Source organism: Cricetulus griseus, chromosome 7 (assembly GCF_003668045.3).
Source record: "Cricetulus griseus strain 17A/GY chromosome 7, alternate assembly CriGri-PICRH-1.0, whole genome shotgun sequence".
Taxonomy (NCBI): domain Eukaryota; kingdom Metazoa; phylum Chordata; class Mammalia; order Rodentia; family Cricetidae; genus Cricetulus; species Cricetulus griseus.
In genome coordinates, this window is record NC_048600.1 from 96,229,999 (window position 1) to 96,248,413 (window position 18,415).

An 18,415-nucleotide genomic window follows, 5' to 3' on the forward strand; every position below is an offset into this window, starting at 1 on the left:
AAATTTCAAACCCTAAGAAGGCCAATCCACTTAAGCATGAATGACAAATGAAAAATACCTGCAGCAGAAAACATCCTTAATATTCACAAAAGTCACTGTAAACTGCACAACATTAACATAATTTAGAGCAAGAAAACATTACACCAATATCATCTTTCATCATCCAAATTAGGATCCGCCTCCCCTGATGGAGCACATCAGGCTACAGGGACTTTTCCCTAGTGTGACTACACAGTGCACTCTGCCTTGACCCCTTTGTCCCAGTGCAAGCTCCCTAAGCAGGGAAGGACAACCTCCTTCATCCCTGTCTGCTAGCCAGGCAATGTTGACACCAGCTAGATTTCAGTTCCTATTTCCAATGGGGGAGGAGGGCAAAGTTAGTCAACCCCATCTTCCTGAGAACCTGGGCCTGTTACCTGCAGTCTTCAACACTCCACATGTCTACTTGTAGGCTACTTAAAGTCTAGGATGTGAGTTTGAATCCTGGTTCTAAGTATTTACGCATGTATAGTGAAGTATCGTTTGTGAGAAAAGGAATGAGTATACTCATGTCTCTTGCTGTTTACCAAGAACCTGACATGCTGTTTACTTTGAAAACTTTTTTTTTTTTCTTTTCCTTTGGTTCTTTGAGACAGGGTCTCTCCTTGGCTGTCCTGGAACTCGCTCTGTAGACCAGGCTGGCCTCAAACTCAGAGATTTACCTGCCTTTTCAAAAACACCACCATCACCCCACTTTCTTTTTAAAACAGGATTTTGTGGTTTCTAAAACTGAAATAGTTACTGTGAGGATTAAATGAAACAAACAAAGATCTAAGTTTAGAACAAATCTGCTGGCGTTGGTGGCACATGTCTTTAATCCCAGCACTAGGGAGGAAAATTTCTGTGAGTTCGAGGCCAGTCTGGTCTACAAAAGCAAGTTCCAGGACAGTCAGGACTACAGAGAAACCCTGTCTTGAAAGACAAAAATAAAACAATCTAAGCAAGGAATCGTAGCATACCTGTAATCTCACCACTTGTGAGGCTGAGGTAGGAGGCTGCCTTGACTTTGAAACCAACAAGGTTAACATTGTGAGGTCAAGGCTAACTTAGGTTTTAGAGTAAGACCCCTTCTCAAAAACAACAACAAAATCCCCAAACAAAAACTAAAAAGTCTTAGTAAAATTAAAAGTCTAAATTTTTTGTTGTTGCTTGAAACTACATAGCTCAGGGTGACCTCAAATTCACATCAAATGTATTTCACCACATCTGGCTAAATCCTTCAACAGTTCCTCTCATACAGTAGAAAACTTAAAAAGAATTCCTTCCCCGTGGTTTTCCATTGTCACCCTTGCATCCCCAAATCCTACCAGCCATTCTGGGCTATGAACCTCTTGTTCTGAGGGACATGTAATGCCTGAGGGCACTAGTAAAGGAACAGCCATACCCCACTGCAGCCCATTGCAGATGGCGTCTATGCTCCTGAGCGGGCTCCAGTTCCTCTGCTTGGAAAGCTCTGACAGGCTTTTGATAATGAGGACAAGGTTAATCTGCAGTCAGGACTTATCTTCAGCATCACACAGGTAGAAGCCAGGTGGCTGGCCTGAGATTCTGGGGTCACAGTGTAATGACACTTACCTTTCGGGTTGTGCTTGCGAAGTGAACCCCACAGGATTTGCAGCTTGGCTCTGAGCCTGTGGGGGAAGGGAAGGAGCTATACCCAGGGTTGGAATAGGCTTGCGTCCTGGCTCCCTGTGGTGGTGGGGCCTCCTCAGGCTGTCCATCCAAGCAGAACCAGTTGCAGCAGGAAGCCCACATGTTGGAATCTGGTACAGGAGAGGAAGAGGTAAGAGTTAGGATGTACCATTACTGCAGTTTTATCTCCACAGGCACAGGTAGGGCAGGACACACATCTCCACACCTGCTGAGTATGGGGCCCTGACGTGGGGGGGGGGATGGAAGGCTTGTCACCTCTCCTACAACCAGTTAGTGCTCCACCAGAGCACGGTGAGCTACCAAGCTGGTATAAAGCCTTTGTAAGGTTGCCTGGTCCTGATTTGTTTAATCTGAAATCTCACTTCATTAAAATTATTCTTACCTTGCTATTACAACTGGCTTAATATCCATTTTGTTCAAGAACATCTCTCTGCCCTGAGGCTCAGACAGAACTTTCTGTCACACACACACACTGACCATGGAAGGTGTGTATTATAAATGGGCAAGCCAGATGCAGTGACAAACACCTGCAGCTCCAGCTATGTTACTAGGCTGAGACAGAAGAGGAGGGGTAACTGGAGCCTGGGCAACAGAGCAAGGCCCTGTCTGAAACCAACCAGACCCCAAAAGTATAGAGCTAACACCAGAGACTAACAAGAAGACAGACTGCAAAAGCCCATCTCTTTTACCCTCACACCACAATACCCTGACTTTCCCTCCCACTAGCCTATACAAAATACTCTTGATCCACACTTCTGTTCCTCTAAGCTTCTGTGGCTGCACTGTTCTTAAAGATTTATCTTCTTATTTATGTGTATGTGTGTCTGTGTGAGTGAGTTAGTTAGTGTGTGCTGGAACCGTAAAGGCCAGAAAAGGGCATCAGATTCCTGGGAGCTGGAGTTCCAGGAGGTGTAAGCTGCCCTACATGGATGCTAGAACAACTCAGCTTCTCTAGAAAAGCAGCAGGGGCTCTTACAGCTGAGCCATCTCTTTAGCCCCATGGCAGCACTTTAAACAGTTGCCTACAGTGATCATTTATTTTCTACTCTCTAATTTTAGCTCATCTAGGGCAGGAGCTATTTCTTAATGTCTATACTGACCCTGGCAGCACTGTGCATGCAACAAATGTTCAGCAATGTTGGGTCCCTTAATAAAGAGTGTTTCATGTATTTATTCCCATCACATATAACAAATTTAGGTATTAAGGACAAGAGAGACTGGTTTTTAAGTTCGCAGAACAAAAAGGATTCACCCCTTCAAATGTCAGAACGACTAGGTGATTGTAAGGTCTACTAAACACTAAGCACTGCTGGAGGCATAAGTGCATACCATGGGAGAGTAAGTAAGTAGTCAGTGGTGTGAACAATCTGAGCCGGTGCTCTTAGCTCACAGAGACAACAGATGAAACATCTAGTGTTATTATTCAATAACTAACACACAGAGATACCTCCTGCATTGTCTCTTTTTAACAAAGGCATTTTCATAGTTCAAAGACAGCAAATTGGAAGGAACTAAGAGGCAAATCAGTCCAACACTGATCATTTTATAGAACAACAGAACATGGCACAGTCAGGGAAGGGAACCTGCCAGGCCCCATAGGATACAATTTTAGGCTTCTTGATTTCTCCCAAGCTTAAGCTTTCTAACATGGCCTCTGACACACTCTCGGCACAGTTCATTTTCTTCTGTCAGCACCTTGGATTAACGCCTGACTTCCTGACCTGACCCCTGTGAGAAAAGGGAATGTGACAGTAGCCAGGCTGTTACCCAGGTGGCTCAGTAAGGGCTACTGAATAATCAAGACATCTTGGCTAAGTACACATCAAAACCATTTGTCCCCTGCTCTGTCGATTACCTGAGCCTCTAAGTTACCAGAGAAAACAGACCCAATCTGCCTTACTGGAATTTCATACTACACATGGCATAATGATAAAGAGCACATCACACATGCATCCTAAGCTAAAAGGAGTGAGTTTTTGTGGGTTTTATTTGTATTAAGGAAAGCTCTCAAGTAGTGCAGGCCATCCTTAAAATTCACTACATGGCTAAGATGTCCCATACCTCCTGATCTTCCGGCATCCACTTCTCAAGGGCACCACCACACCCAGCGTGAATGCCCAGCCTAAAAGGAGTTCTTTGTTGTCAAGGCCATGAGTAGCCTTTCTCTGAAAAGGGAGTTCCACGATTCTTTAAATCACACGTTGATAACGTCTGAGTGTGTACAGACAGGGCACACATCCTACCCTGCTCTGCTGCCTGTGGGCTATGCTGTGCACCTCTAAACAGGTCACACCCTTTCTGTACTTCATATTTGTCCTCTGACACTCAACAGGAAAATAAAGCACTCGACAAGTATGAGTTGCTTCTACCTGCACTATAAAAATGCCTTTAACTATAATTTTCCTCCGGGAAGGCAAGGGTAGACAGACTGTAAACCCAAAGGTTTCACCAGTTACCATGAAGTTCTCTAGACCTGTCTGCAGGGGACAAGGCCATGGATGATTCAGTAACTTCTGTTAAAACTCTCCTTAGCCAGACATGCAGTACATGCCTTTTAATCCTAGCACTCAGGAGACAGAGAAAGGCAGATCTCTATGAGTTCAAAGCCAGGCTGGTCTACATGGTATCAGGTTAGCCAGGGCTAACTAGTAAGACTCCGTCAAAAAATAAAAAAAAAAAAAAAACAATAAAAATCTTCTCATTCACACACGTACCCTTTACTAATGGCAATCCCTTTGTCCTTTCCCAGTGCTCAGTAACCATTCCCAGGGAGTTAATGGTCTACCAGAGTTGCCAGTACTCTAACGGAGGTTTGTACAAAGTATGGTAGGGGTTGGGGAGTGGGGCTAGTACAAAGATGGCAGAGGCTGAACAAGAGTTCACTAATAAGCTACCATATCTTGTTATGACAGCAGGAAGAATTTACCACAAAGTCAGGGACAGAGGCTTTTTCTAGCAAAATAAATATGATACGCACCATAGAAGAAAAAACTACAAAATGCTTAGAAGGGGTGGGGGTAGATGAGGTCAATAAATAAAACGATACACGCTAACCAGGAGCCATGGAAAAATGTTGTAATCCAGGAGAAAGAACCAGGACTCTATTGTGACAACCTTACTTGGAATATCCAGGTGCACTTGCAATAGTAAGCACTCTGTGGGACAGACCAGCAAGGGGCAGGTTAGGACAGGCCACTGCTGCAGAAGTAGAGGCCATGGGAATGAGAGAAGGGGCTGGCAGAGCTCTGACACAATCAGCAAGACGTGCCAATTAGCTGAAAGAGGGGAGGAAGAGAGTGCAAGGCAAATCTAAGGGTCTCCTATTTATTTACACACCAGGATAACTAACCGGGATGGATTACTAAGATGACATTCTCAGGAGAGAACACATGTAGGTGAGTTAAGATAATAAAAATTGAGTTTCACACCTGTGGGACATGCATGTTCATGTGTGCACATCTAGGCTGAAGATGAGGGTTTAAATGCTTACCTACTGGAAATACATAGGGCCAGAGTGGGGCAAGGGACCGACTGGATGCTTTGGGGATCCCAAGAAGGCTCTGAGAAACACAAGCAGAGGAAAGCCAGCCAGGGAAGGGCAGAAGGATGCTCATAGTGGGAGAACAGGAAGACTAAGAAGTGAACAGTGCTGTTGAGTAACCCAGGGACTGGAACACATTGAGAGATTTCAAAACATCCAAGGGACTTTGTCTTAACAAAGTGTGAGTGTGCGCTGCCTGGCAGTTTAGAGGGAAGCAACTGATAGGTAGCCACAGGAAAGAGAATGAAAAGTGAGAACCCTTAACTGAAAGCTATCTTTTCAACAAATTTGACTGGGGGGAATAGAGAAGGCAGCAGCTGAAGAGGACCCAGGGTCACTAGGGTAAGTGCAGGCACATAGACTGCAGACGATGGGAAGCCATCGGTGAGGGGAACAAGCGCTAGGAGGACAAGGGATTGTGATCAGTTAAGGAGCCAAAACACTCCTGCACAAGGGAAACTTTGGAACCAAAGAGAAGTGGGTAGCATTAACAACAGAAAAGTGAAAGAATAAAATGAAAAGAGGGTGACAGATTTGGCTACTAAAATTTTTTCTGGGGATTCATTGAGGTACAGTATTTAGCGTGCACAAGGACATAGGCTCATCCTCATCATGACAAAGGTAAGGATTTCTAAAAACAAACAAATGAAGGAGGTAAATCCTCTGTCACGTAAGGGGTAGACCTACACTGTAAGGTACAACCAACAGGTAAACAAAGGCTGTATGGCTTACTGTGTTATGGAACATTAACTATGTAAGATGCATTACATTTGTTTATGTTGCAGCATATTTCTTTAACTAGGCCAAGACGGGTTACATTTGTTTATGTTGCATTTGTTTAATTAAGTGAAGATGTGTTGCTGTATTACCTTGTCTGCCTATCCCATTGGTCTAATAAAAAGTTCAACAGCCAATAGCTAGGCAGAGGATAGGCAGGGATGGTGGGAAGAGAGAATAAGTAGGAGGAGAAATCTAGGCTCAAGAGAAGGAGAGAGAAAAAAGGAGAAGAGGGAGACACCTGGGGCCAGCCAGCTGCCAGACAGACATGCACACACCAAAGAATCAGGAAAAGTAGGACATACACAATGAAAGGTAAAAAGCCCCAGGGCAAAACATGAAGAGAAACAGGTTAAATTAAGTTAAGAACTAGTGAGACAAGCATAAGATAAGGCCAAGCATTCATAACTATAATAAGTCTCCGTGTCTTTATTTGGGAGCTGGTTGGTGACCCAAAAGAAAGCCTGCTACCGTACTCCAGCAGCTTAATGAACACTCAGGAAGCAGCCACTATGCTGAGACACAGGAACTGCACAAGCAAGGCCCTCATCCAGAAGAGCTTAGGGCCTAGAAGGACACCATAGCTACCCTCCACCGCTGTGATGCAGGATCAGGCCCACTTCTCAGCCAGGAGTCAGGGCAGCCTAGCTTCCTCCACACTGTCTCATTCTCTCCAACCTCAAGGGCCTCTTCTAAACATCTTGGAAGAACAGCCTATTCAGGTCTTGGCTGCCCTGAAAAGGAACAGATGGCCCTGTGAGAAGGCCTGACTCTTGCCACATTGTGACCCCACAGGCCTGTGTTCATCTGGGAATGTACATTCCAGGAAGATGAACTATGGAACAGAGGTAGCAAGCAACAACAGTAGCAGTGTCAGAATGCCTCAGATTTGCTCAGTCTAACAAAATAAATCTAAACAGTCAGTGGACTAGGTTTTTGTTCACTGAGATATTTAAATCTCAGAAAAGAAACATTTGTGGCTGTGGTCAGTTAAAAGAGCTCTCCTATGAAGCTGGCAGGCTCTAACCAGCCACTATATTCACAGTTAGTTCCCAGGACAGGAGGTTGTCATGTTGACTAACAAGGCCACCATGCAAGCCTCTTCTCTTGGGAAGGCTCTTCTGATCCTTCAGCCCTAAATAGACACACAAACATCTGATTACCTCGCTAAATGACAAACAGGGGAGCCAGCTATGGGGAATGGGCAAACAGGACACTTTGGAAAGCTAGTCTCTGTCCTGCAAACCCCTTCCTAGATCTTAAAATGATGGCAAGTACCACACCTTTCTTGAGGGCTCAAAAACTCCTCCTCGGCCCCCTCAGCCATTCTGAGAAGCCTCAAACACCAACTGCATGTTTACTGTGCTTGACTGAAGCCTTCTACCACACAAGAAGAGTAGAGAGGTGGGGAGTGAACAAGAAACTACTGTTCCCCAAAGAACCCTGTGGGAGAGACAAGTATGGCTAGTGAGCATGTGGGTTTTGTCAGTTGGTGGGAAATGTTGGTATTTCTGATGCTGAACAGACAAACTGTGGTGTTAATACTAAGGTAAAAACAAATTGCCTATTCCAGGTGGGTTTGGTACAGTCCCAGAGGCAAGAGGGCAGGTAATAAGGCTCCTCAAAAACAAACAAACAAACAAACAAAAAAACTAGATTCCTAAGTAATTTTAAAACATTCCTTCATTTTGTACACCTGCCTAAGGCAAATAAAGTGGCTCACTGGCTGTTGTGGGCTTGGCCTCAAAAGGAGTGGGGATAGAAAGGGAGTGCTGATTTCCAATGACACTCCAAAACCACCTAACTACTCATCAAAACACAAAGGCTGCAATGTCCCCAAGGTTTGCATGCAATCTGTCCTGACTTTAATTAACAGTTCTCTGCACTTAAGTGGCTCTGCAACAAGAGCTCCACAGATGCAAACAGCTGCATTCAGAAACACATTCATAGAGAATCTACTGTACATGACCACCTTACAAAGATCCCTTAGAAATACCCAGTTAGAGCTGGAGAGATGGCTCAGAGGTTGAGAGCACTGACTGCTCTTCCAGAGGTCCTGAGTTCAATTCCCAGCAACCACATGGTGGCTGACAACCATCCTCTATGAGATCTGGTGCCGTCTTCTGGTGTGCAGATATACATGAAGCAGAATGTTGTATACATAATAAATAAAATCTTTAAAACAAATTAAAAAAAAATACCCAGTTAAATGCCCTCTTAAGTCTCAGAGAAGTACCTTTTGACACAGCAAATCATCAAATGGCTGAATCATCTCGTTTATCCAGAGGTGGCACACCTATGGCCATTAATGTATTCCTGGAATGGTTGACAGCATCTATGCTCTAAGTGCATAAAGCAAAGTATCCAGTGTTATGGATTGTTAGTACAAAATGGGCTGAATTTCATCTTGTATATTATCCTGAAAAAGCAATTAAAGTACAATTGCAAAGGCTTTGGAGGGGAATGCTGTGGAAGACCTATCAATATGGCTTAGTCAAGGTTCTTTGAAGTAACTGAAAAGTAATTATGTATTTGAGATGGACAGAATGCTTCTGTTCTGCCAGACACCAACCTAGGTGCTTCACCTAGCATTATTAGCTCATGCAATTCTAACACGTTAGTATGAATGGAGCATTTTCAGGTAAGAAAACCAAGAGAAATAAGTTGCTCAAAGTCACAGAAAGTGGGTAGCAAAGTCAGACCCTAAACACAGGACCTAGATTCAGAAGTCTACCTACCCTGCAGCCTGTGGGTTCTGACTCTACTAGAAATGGTTTTTTGTTTGTTTGTTTGTTTGTTTGTTTGCCAATGTACAGGCATGCTCCAAGATCCCCCAGATTTTAAAAACTTTTCCTTGTCACAAGGCAAATACAAATTATAGGCCACTGTGTTGCCATTAAATACCCACTGGCAGAACTATAACAGATAGATTCTAGCAAGTGTTGGAAGGCTAGAGAACAACTAGGATTCTAATACTGCTGGAAGAAGAGGCACCCACTTGGAACCAAGTGTGCATCACTAATGACAATGTGAACAGACATGTGAGAGTATGTGTGTCCATGGCTTTGCGGTTCTGCTTCCAGGTATAATACATTCGCCAAAAGAAAAGCACTCACCAAAGAAAGCACATAAGAATATCCACTGAAGCACTAGTTTAATAGCCCCAAGCTAGAAGTGGCTCAGATGCTCATATCACAGTTTGTGCAACTGTGAGACGCACACAGCAGTACAGACAAATCTTATATAGACCTAATGCTGGCTGAAAGAAACAGGCACCAATGTATATGCACTAAATGGTTACATTCAAAAAGAGGAAAGCCAATCTGGTGTGAAAATTAGGACAGTGTATCCTGGGCATATCCCATAGTCCCACCTACTGGGGAGACTAAGTCAGTTAAATCACTTGAGTCCATGAATTTAAGGCCAGCCTGGGCAACACAGTAAGATATAACCAATCAATCAGAACAAAATCAGGTACAGTGAAAGGTGGCTCAGGGACTTCTGCTAACATTGTTTCTTTTTAAATTTCTTATTTATGTGTAGTGTATGTGCCTGCTTGTCTGTTATGTGTACATGACTGCAATGCCCACAGAAGCCAGAAGAGGGCATCAAATTCCTTACAACAGGAATTACAGGCAGTTAAGAGCTGCCACACATAGGCAGTGCTGGGAATGGAACCTCAGTTTTCCCTAAGAGCAGCAAGAGCACTTAACCACTGAACCATCTCTCCAACCTCAATGTTTCCTAGGTGATTACATAGACATGATTTGTAAGAATTAAATTACACATATTATTTGTGTATTTCTCTTGTGAGGTTTTTTGTTGTTGTTTTTGTTTTTTTGTTTTTTTTGGTTTTTTTTTTAAGGCAAGGTCACACTGTAGCCCTGGCTGACCTAGAAACTCATTACAAGCAGGCTAGCCTTGACCTTGTAGTAATCTTCCTGCCTCTACTCTTCCAGATGCTGGGATTAAAGCCATGTGCTACCATGCACATTCACAGTTTTATTCAGGATTTGTTGGGTTTTGAGATGAACTTGAACTCACAGAGATCCACCTGCCTCTGCCCCCTGAGTGCTGGGACTAAACGAATGTGCCACCACACCACATCATATGGGATTTTTTTTTAAGCACCTAGTAAAATACATACAATTTGTAATAACAAAAAAGAAAGCATTTTGGCTCCCACCCCTGTAAAGTTCATTTTCTCTACATCAAAATGCCTCTCAATATTTTGTTGCAGTTCCTTAATCTCTTAAGTACTCGGCAAGCTTCTCCAAACTCCTTGACCTGGGTGTCCTACATAATCTCTGTCACCAAAGCCAATCCCAAAGCACCAGATCTTACTGACACGTATCTACCTTCAACTCCCCAGTTTCTCAGCATTCCTGCACACAGTGACTCTCCTGACTCCAACCATCTCCACTCCAGAGCTCTATACCATCTAACCTTCTCTTAACTCCAGAGCTCGCCGCTGGTTTTCAGAGGCCAGGCACACTCCAGTACACCTCAGAGGGCTTTCAACAACACACTCTCTCTCTCTCTCTCTCTCTCTCTCTCTCTCTCTCTCTCTCTCTCTCTCTCTTTTGAGACAGGGTTTCTCTGTATTGTTTTGGAGCCTGTCCTGGAACTCGCTCTGTAGACCAGGCTGGCCTCGAACTCACAGAGATCCACCTGCCTCTGCCTCCCGAGTGCTGGGATTAAAGGCGTGCACCACCACCACCACCACCACCACCACACCACCCTACCCCCACCCCCACCCGGCTTAAACAACACTCTTAAACTGAAGACTCCCATCAGCACTTCCTCCATCCCAGCAGCAGTCTGCTGTTTATCCCTTACTTCCCTCCCCCTCTTCAGGTTCTTCAGGTTTCCAGCGTGTCTGCTGCCTGGACCACTCCCCAGGTCTCAAGTCTGACCCTGTCTCTGGAATCCTCCCCCATTTAAACACACTGCCCAGATGTCCCCTGCTTTCCTTCACAGCTTTTATAATACGTGACTCTATAGACACCCAAATTATGGGATGAACAGACTGTGGTCAAACACTGCTCATATTTCACCAGCAAAGCTGATACGGCAAGTTCTCATTTCTCCTAAGGACCAAAAAGCTCGTTTTCGGTATTTACAGGGACAACGTGACCGAGAAAGAAAAATCCTTCGTGAACAAATTTAAGCTTATGTATATGTGTTGTCTGTACCTGGTACACAGGTGTGTGCACGGCTGTGGGTGGAGGCGTACGCACACGGGTGCCGATGTCTGTAAAGGCCAGAAGTCAACATCGAGTGTCATTCTTGATCACTCTCCACCTTATTTTTTGAGACAAGGTCTCTCACTGAATCTGGAGCTCATCAATTTGACTGTCTGACTGGCTGGCAAGTATCTGCCTCTCCAGGGCTGGGATGACAGATGCACACATCTGCACCTGGCGTTCGTGTGGATGATGAGGACGTGAGCTTCAGTCCTTGTGATGTGAAAGTAAGCACTTGCCAACAAAGCTGTCTCCTCAGCCCCTACTTAATCTTTAAGTCTGTATACTTTCCAGAAGTAGGTAATTGTAGGGATGGAAAGTAATATCCATAAAGTACCTAGTCAACCACCGCCTAGCTAATCCCTGTTTCTTAAAAACTCACCTGAAATTTAAAATCATCTCTCAACTTGGAAGGCGGCTTGCTTTTAAAAAGAAGTTGATTAGGCAAGAAATCTGAACTCCCTGAAGCTGTTAAGAGTCTCAGGGCTGCAACTGGAACTCTCCAGCACACCTGCCTGGGGCATCTAACCCTGATGTGGGAAGGGTTAAGATGCTGGTGACACAAGGAACATCATCTAAGTGACTGTTGCAGTCATAAGCAAGCAACCTGCCGAGTGAACCATATTACCAACTGGCCTCATGTGTGGGGTGTGCAGCAATGGAGCATGTTCTCTCTGATTCTGGGATTATTTCTGAAATATTTATTTCAGAATAAAGAACTCAGAACCCTAAGTCACAGAGGAAACAAGAATACGGTGGGAACTTTAGAACCCACAGCTAAATAAAAACCCTCACTGAAGTGGTGCACGGGCCAGACATAAACAAAGACTTTACAAGGTGGGAACTCATTTCCAATTCCTTTAAATCCTAAGAGATATACCCCACCCTCCAATGCAGTCCTTTGGGTTCGGGTAATGGATAACACAGATTTCCTAGATGAGAATTTTATCTGAGGGATAAAATTAGAGAAGACAAAACAGTTTTGGTGGGGAAGGGAGTTGTTCCCAAATATAATTATGTTTTAATTTGGTTTTAGCATCAATCAGACTGTTCCTTAAATTCTAGCTATTATAGTGACTGAGTACGACTGAATGTGGTCTCTGGGCTTCAGACTTACAGAAATAAACATCTCTATAACTCACTAGATGGCCACAGAGATGGTGCTCTCCATGGAGAAAGCTTACTTGTACTGAGACACACACCTTCTCACAGGAACATACACACAACTGGACCCCACCCCACCCCACATGCACACGCTACAGCAGGGAACAGTGCTAGGCATAAACATTACTGGGCAAGGGGTTGGTAAGGATTAAATGTCTGCCTCTCTCCACAATAGCTTCCAGAGCCTCCATGCATGCACAAGAAGTGTTTTTAGGACAGTTAAGTTTGACAGTTCGTTTCTACTACCAAGCTAGATAGATACTTCTTTATAAAGGATCAGAGCCAGGTGGTGGTGGTGCACGCCTTGGACCCCAGCACTCGGGAGGCAGAGGCAGGAGGATCTCTGAATTCGAAGCCAGCCTGGTCTACAGAGCAAGTTCCAGGACAGGCTCCAAAGCTACAGAAAAACCCTTTCTCAAAAACAAACAAACAAACAAAACACTTTGACAAAGGATCAAAACCTTTGGCAATGAGATATCTTCTGTGATGCTATTTTGAGGGGCAAAGGGAAAACTGGAAGAATTATTCAGACTCAAGGTTCCTCAGTGATCCTGGAAAAATACCTTATTTTTTTTAAGAACAAAGTAAGGCTAAGTGGTGGTAGCACAAATCAGGGCTACACAGAGAAACCCTGACTCAAAAACAAACAAACAAAAGAACAAAATAAGAACATCCCAAAACACCTAATGTGTGCTGTTATGCCTGATTCTAATGTCTCATTGAGAAACTAATCTTACATAAATCAAGTTAAGATGAATGAAGAGAGTAGGTCACACAGCTACTGGGTAAGAGATGTGAGACCAAGTCACCTGACTAATTAAGCATCCTACAGAAAGAGGTGCTGCCTACCTATGCTGTCCATTTGCCTAGAGTCACCACTAATAGCTCAAGGGTTTTACTGCCAGACAAGACAGTGTAAGGTACCTGAAGTGGCATGCAGGAAAGAATTGTATCATTAACTTCTCACTCCTCCTAAGATACCAAGAAAGAAAGAAAGAAAGAAAGAAAGAAAGAAAGAAAGAGGAGGAGGGAGGGAGGGAGGAGGAGGGAGGAGGGAGGGAGGGAGGGAGGGAGGGAGGGGGGAGGAGGGAAGGAGGGAGGGGAGGGAGGGAGGAGGGGGGGAGGGGGAGGAAGAAAGCGACCCATAAGTCAACCTTTCAACACTGGAGCACTTTGTCAGAATAGAAAACCACTCCTGAGCATGCAGAATTTTAGCTTAGACATCTAGGAAGTCATTTGCTTTTCCTACTCTTTATAGTTTGGCATACTTCCAAAGATAAAGCCTTTAATACCCCAAGATGCCTCTCAGTTTCTCTTCCCACACACCTTTGTCCGAGCTGATGAGGCAGGCTAGCTGCTTGACCTACAGTGCCAGGACTAGAACATTCTAGGCAAACGCTCTACTGCTGAGCTACACTCTCAGTTCAAGGAGCAGTTTCTGATTTGCCTCAAAACTGCAATTAATGCTCTACTATCTACCTATTAATGAGGGCTTTCATCAGATCTACTGAGTAGCACTGGAAGTTAACCCCTAGCACTCAGGGCCTCACTCTCCTATTCCTAGCTTGAGCTGCCCTATTTTTCTTTGCCAAACTTATTTTGGTGTTAAGCATCATCCTGCAGTGTCCTCAGCCTGGACCACTGTCCCTCCCTCCCACATCACTTCCCTCGAAGACACCACATCACTTCTCTAGAAGTCAGAGGCCTCTAAGCTCTTTACCATGGAGCTGTGATGGGAACTACAAAGGGTGCAAAGAAACACTGGCACACTCTCGTCAATATACCCAAGTCTGGGTGGAGCTTTGCCTGTTCTACCCAATATACCCCACACAGGCTGGAAGAAGCAACAGTAAAGACATAGCAATAGGACACTAGAGGGCCCCAGAACATAAAGGGTTAAAACAACACAACTACTGAGGATAACAGGGAGACCATACTTCCCACCAGCAACAAATGAGATCTCTTCCTGAAGTTCGAACCATTGTAAACAACTGAAAAACATACATAATAATCACAAGTTATAAATGTTCTTGGGAACTCCCTGGCTTCAACTAGTCTATGACAAATATCTGCAGCGGGATCTCAGCATCTGCTCCGAAGTTCAAGGAAAAGTAATTCCTACCGATGGAGCGGTGCCAAAATATCACCCCTGGGGTCGGACCAATTAAATGGCTGCTTCTTAGTGTGGCGTTTAGGAGAGATGACAGATTGAACACAGCGGAGTAAACCCACACATTCATTTCAGCCCAAGCACACTGCCCCAAAGGGGGAGTCAATCAGAAAAGGAAGCAGTTTGGAGTGGAGTCTTCTAACGAGGCTGAACACAGAATAAACGCACCCACAGTTTAATTACTGCAGGATCCATCTTCCATCAAAACTGATGACACAGCTCATGAGGCCTGGAGAGATTCAGCCCCCTCTAGTCCTCCTGTGCAGGAAACAGGACTCATCAGATAAACTTTCTGACTCAAGAAGCTGCTTTCACAAAACACTATCTAGATGGCAGACTACAAGTGAGCCAGGATTAAAATAAAGAAGCCAGGGGTCAATGGAGAGGGCTCCTGGTGGGGGGGGGGGGTGTGATCGGGAGCAATGCACTAATTCTAATTAGGATCAAACGATGCAATTTACATTTCTTCCAAAGTGCCATCCACAAAATGTGGCCAAATGTAATACATTTCCTCCAAACAACAGTCACTAAAAGGGTTAAAATATGCATGTTTTAAGGGTTTACCTGTGTACTCAGGGGAAGGTGGATATAAAGATGGAGTTTTTTAAACTTTGATTACATTAAAATGTAATTATTACTCTATTTGGGATTGGCATGCACCAGAGCACATGTCCAATTAGAGGTTAACTTCCAGGTATCAGTTCTCTCCTACCACATGGATCCTGGGGACCAAATTCAGGTCACTAGGCTTGGCAGCAAGCACCTCTATCCACTAAGGCTGCTTGCTGGCCCACCACTTTTTTCTGTTATTCTTTTTTTTTTTTTTTTTAAAGATCTATTTATTATACAGTGTTCTGCCTTCATGTATGCCTACAGGCCAGACCTGAAGAGGGCACTAGATCTTATTAGGGATGGTTGTGAGCCACTATGTGGTTGCTAGGAATTGAACTCAGGACCTCAGGAAGAGCAGACAGTGCTCTTAATGTCTGAGCCAGCTCTCCAGCCCCCCTCCACTTTGTTTTGAAGGCAGCCTCTCTTGTTATTTCTGCAGCTCTGCTGCACAGGTGCTGTGTAAGTCAGATGATCCTCCTGTGTCACCTCCCATAACACTGGAGGAATGCTGGGGCTGGGGTGACAGGCTTTTAAATGTAGGTTTCAGGGACCTGAGCCAGCTTGCTGGTCTAAACTAACTGCTTTCAAAGTTGGTGGGGTTTTTTGTTGTTGTTGTTGTTGTTGTTGTTTTAACTTTTGCTTCCCAGCTAGAATCTATATTGCCCAGGCTGGTCTCAAACATCATGGACTCAAAGCATCCTGCCACCTCAAAAGGTACATGCCAGCATAGCCAACTTTTCAAGGTTTTTAGAAGGCAAAGACCCCTTTCCTCTGCTTTCCTGCCTCCTTGAGACATGCCAAAAACCTTTACTCCACTTCAGTCTAGTTCTTGGCAAGAGGCTCAATGATCTTCGCCTTTTCCCACTGGCTCTAAATGAATGTGGAACCCCTTGAAGAACTTTCTGAAGCCATTTACAAGTGGCCTGTCCTTCCTTGCAGGCCAGACTGAGACATTCCATCCCTCTGCAATAAGTGTCCCATTTGTCTTCCTCTCCTGCAGTCCAGCCAACTCACAATCTGGTGCTTCCCTGCCAAATTAGAACAACCATCCTCACCTCCACTCCAACCTAGAGTTGCAGCGGCACCGGCACTGGCACCACACTGCACCTGGACACAAATCAGTGACGGAGGAGGAAGCCAGACCAAGCACTGTCTTTCTCCCAAACTCTTAGCTTGCTCTGATGTTTGGTTCTCAGTCTGAAAATTATGCTGACTTTCTGCAGCATTTTCTGCTCCTGCTGGATGTGATGTGCCCAGCATCCATCCCAAGAAGCAGAAGAAAATGCAGAGGTCTGGCTGTAGCCTGCCAGCACCACAAAAAACAAACAATAATAAAAACTACCTTTATAATTTCTGTTTTTGGCGCCCTGGACGTGGGAAGGCTCTGCCCTTGGTACCCCCCTCCACGTCCCGCTGGCGGGCACGTGTTGGGCCGAGGACATCCTTATCACGCGAATAAACAACCCACATTCCAGATCACCGGTTTGCTGGATTCTCCATACAACATCGGACCCAATTCGGTAAGGCTACCCCTTTCAGTCAGCGTAAACGTCTCCCTGAACCCGAGGGACTGACCGTTGATCGTCCGGCACCCCTCTGGTGTTCTTGGAGGCGGGGGAGCACCCGGCCACGACCTTCACGGTTACGGTCGACCCCCTTCGCCGACAATCTCTCTTGGCTTACTTCCTAAGGGTGGTCCCATCAGTAGCTACTTGCTCCCTTGGCGGTTAGTCGCTGCGCTGCGGGACTGTGGGATTTTCTGTTTTCTTTTTCTTCTTCGGGACAGCTGAGTCCCTGTTCAGACCCAGGGTCTATCGGGCTAAGGCCCCTCGGTACCCCCCCGGGCTGACGAGCATCCGGAGAGGGGCTTTTACCGGTTTTTAACTTTTTCACCCATGGGGAATAAGCCAACTAAGGAAATAAGCCCATCCACACCACTGGGATGTCTTTTAGAAAACTTAAAACCCTTCAACCTAATGCCGTTAATTAAGGCATCTAGACTCACATATCTCAGTACTAAAAAATGGCCTAGGTATTCCTTAGAAAACCAGTCTCACTGGCCCCCAAACGGGACATTAGACCCCGAGGTTTTACGGGACTTATCTAACTTCTGTCAGCAAACCGGAAAATGGAAGGAGTTACCTTATGTACAGGCTTTTTTCTATCTATCTGCTAAACACTCTCTCTCTCCCTCCTCATCCCCAATTCTTCTGGCTATGGAATCTAAGCCTGAATTAAATCTTATAGACTTGGATCCAGCTGATGAACCTCCACCGGTTCGCCTTCACCCTTCAGCTGCACCTTCTAAAGCTTCTACTAAGATCCTTGAACCTTCCCTCTCTTCTGTTTCAACCGTCCCCGCTCCGGCTTCCTCTGACTCAGCTACTTCTAAACAACCACTCTTGGCTCCTACCTTCACCCCACCTATTACCCGTTCTAGGACCGGATCCAGGGCTACTAAAGCTGATCCGGCCACCATCCTCCCCTTGCGTGAGGTAGCTGGTGTGGACGGCGTGGTTAGAGTTCACGTTCCCTTCCCACTATCAGAGCTCTCTCCCAGGGACTGACTGGCAGCTTGACTTCACCCACATGCCCACAGTCAGGCGAGTTAAATACCTCCTGGTACTAGTAGATACTTTCTCAGGATGGGTAGAAGCGTTTCCTACTACTAACAAGAAAGCTCAGACTGTCTCTAACATCCTTCTCAGGGAAATTATCCCCCGGTTTGGGATTCCAGCCTCTCTTCAGTCAGACAATGGTCCTGAGTTTACCTCTCAGATCTCTCAAACCCTGTCTAAAGCTCTCAATATTCCTTGGCATTTTCATATTCCGTACCACCCCCAGTCCTCAGGGAAGGTGGAGAGAACTAACCGTTCTTTAAAGACTGTTCTGGTTAAAATGTCACAGGAACTTCACCTTGACTGGGTAAAGCTTCTGCCTCTGGCCCTTTTCAGGCTTAGGGCTCTCCCTAAACAACCACTTTTCATCTCACCCTTTGAACTCATGTACGGGCGGCCGGCTCTAACACCTGGCCTCTCACCTAAACCCTCGCCTCTCCCTGATCGCTTGCTCACACCTTTACTTCATCACCTCCGTTCCCTCCTTTGGGAATTTGCTGACCACTCTCTACCTCGGCCATGTGCCACCCCCTGTACCTCTCCAATTAACATAGGGGATCAAGTACTTCTTTCTCCCCCAGACCAGAGCCCCTCC

The 18,415-nt window shown here is 45.2% G+C and overlaps 1 protein-coding gene across 6 annotated transcripts in view; it reads right to left on the reverse strand.

Moving 5' to 3' along the window:
* The window catches only part of Rffl (ring finger and FYVE like domain containing E3 ubiquitin protein ligase), a 69,311-nt gene that overhangs the window by 15,022 nt on the left and 35,874 nt on the right, over positions 1–18,415 (reverse strand). For all 6 annotated transcript variants that reach the window (XM_027426492.2, XM_027426494.2, XM_027426493.2 and 3 more), the window contains exon 2: positions 1,615–1,802. In XM_027426492.2, coding sequence (XP_027282293.1) covers positions 1,615–1,794 — 180 coding nt within the window. In that variant the 5' untranslated portion in view covers positions 1,795–1,802. The remainder of the gene's footprint in view (positions 1–1,614; positions 1,803–18,415) is intronic.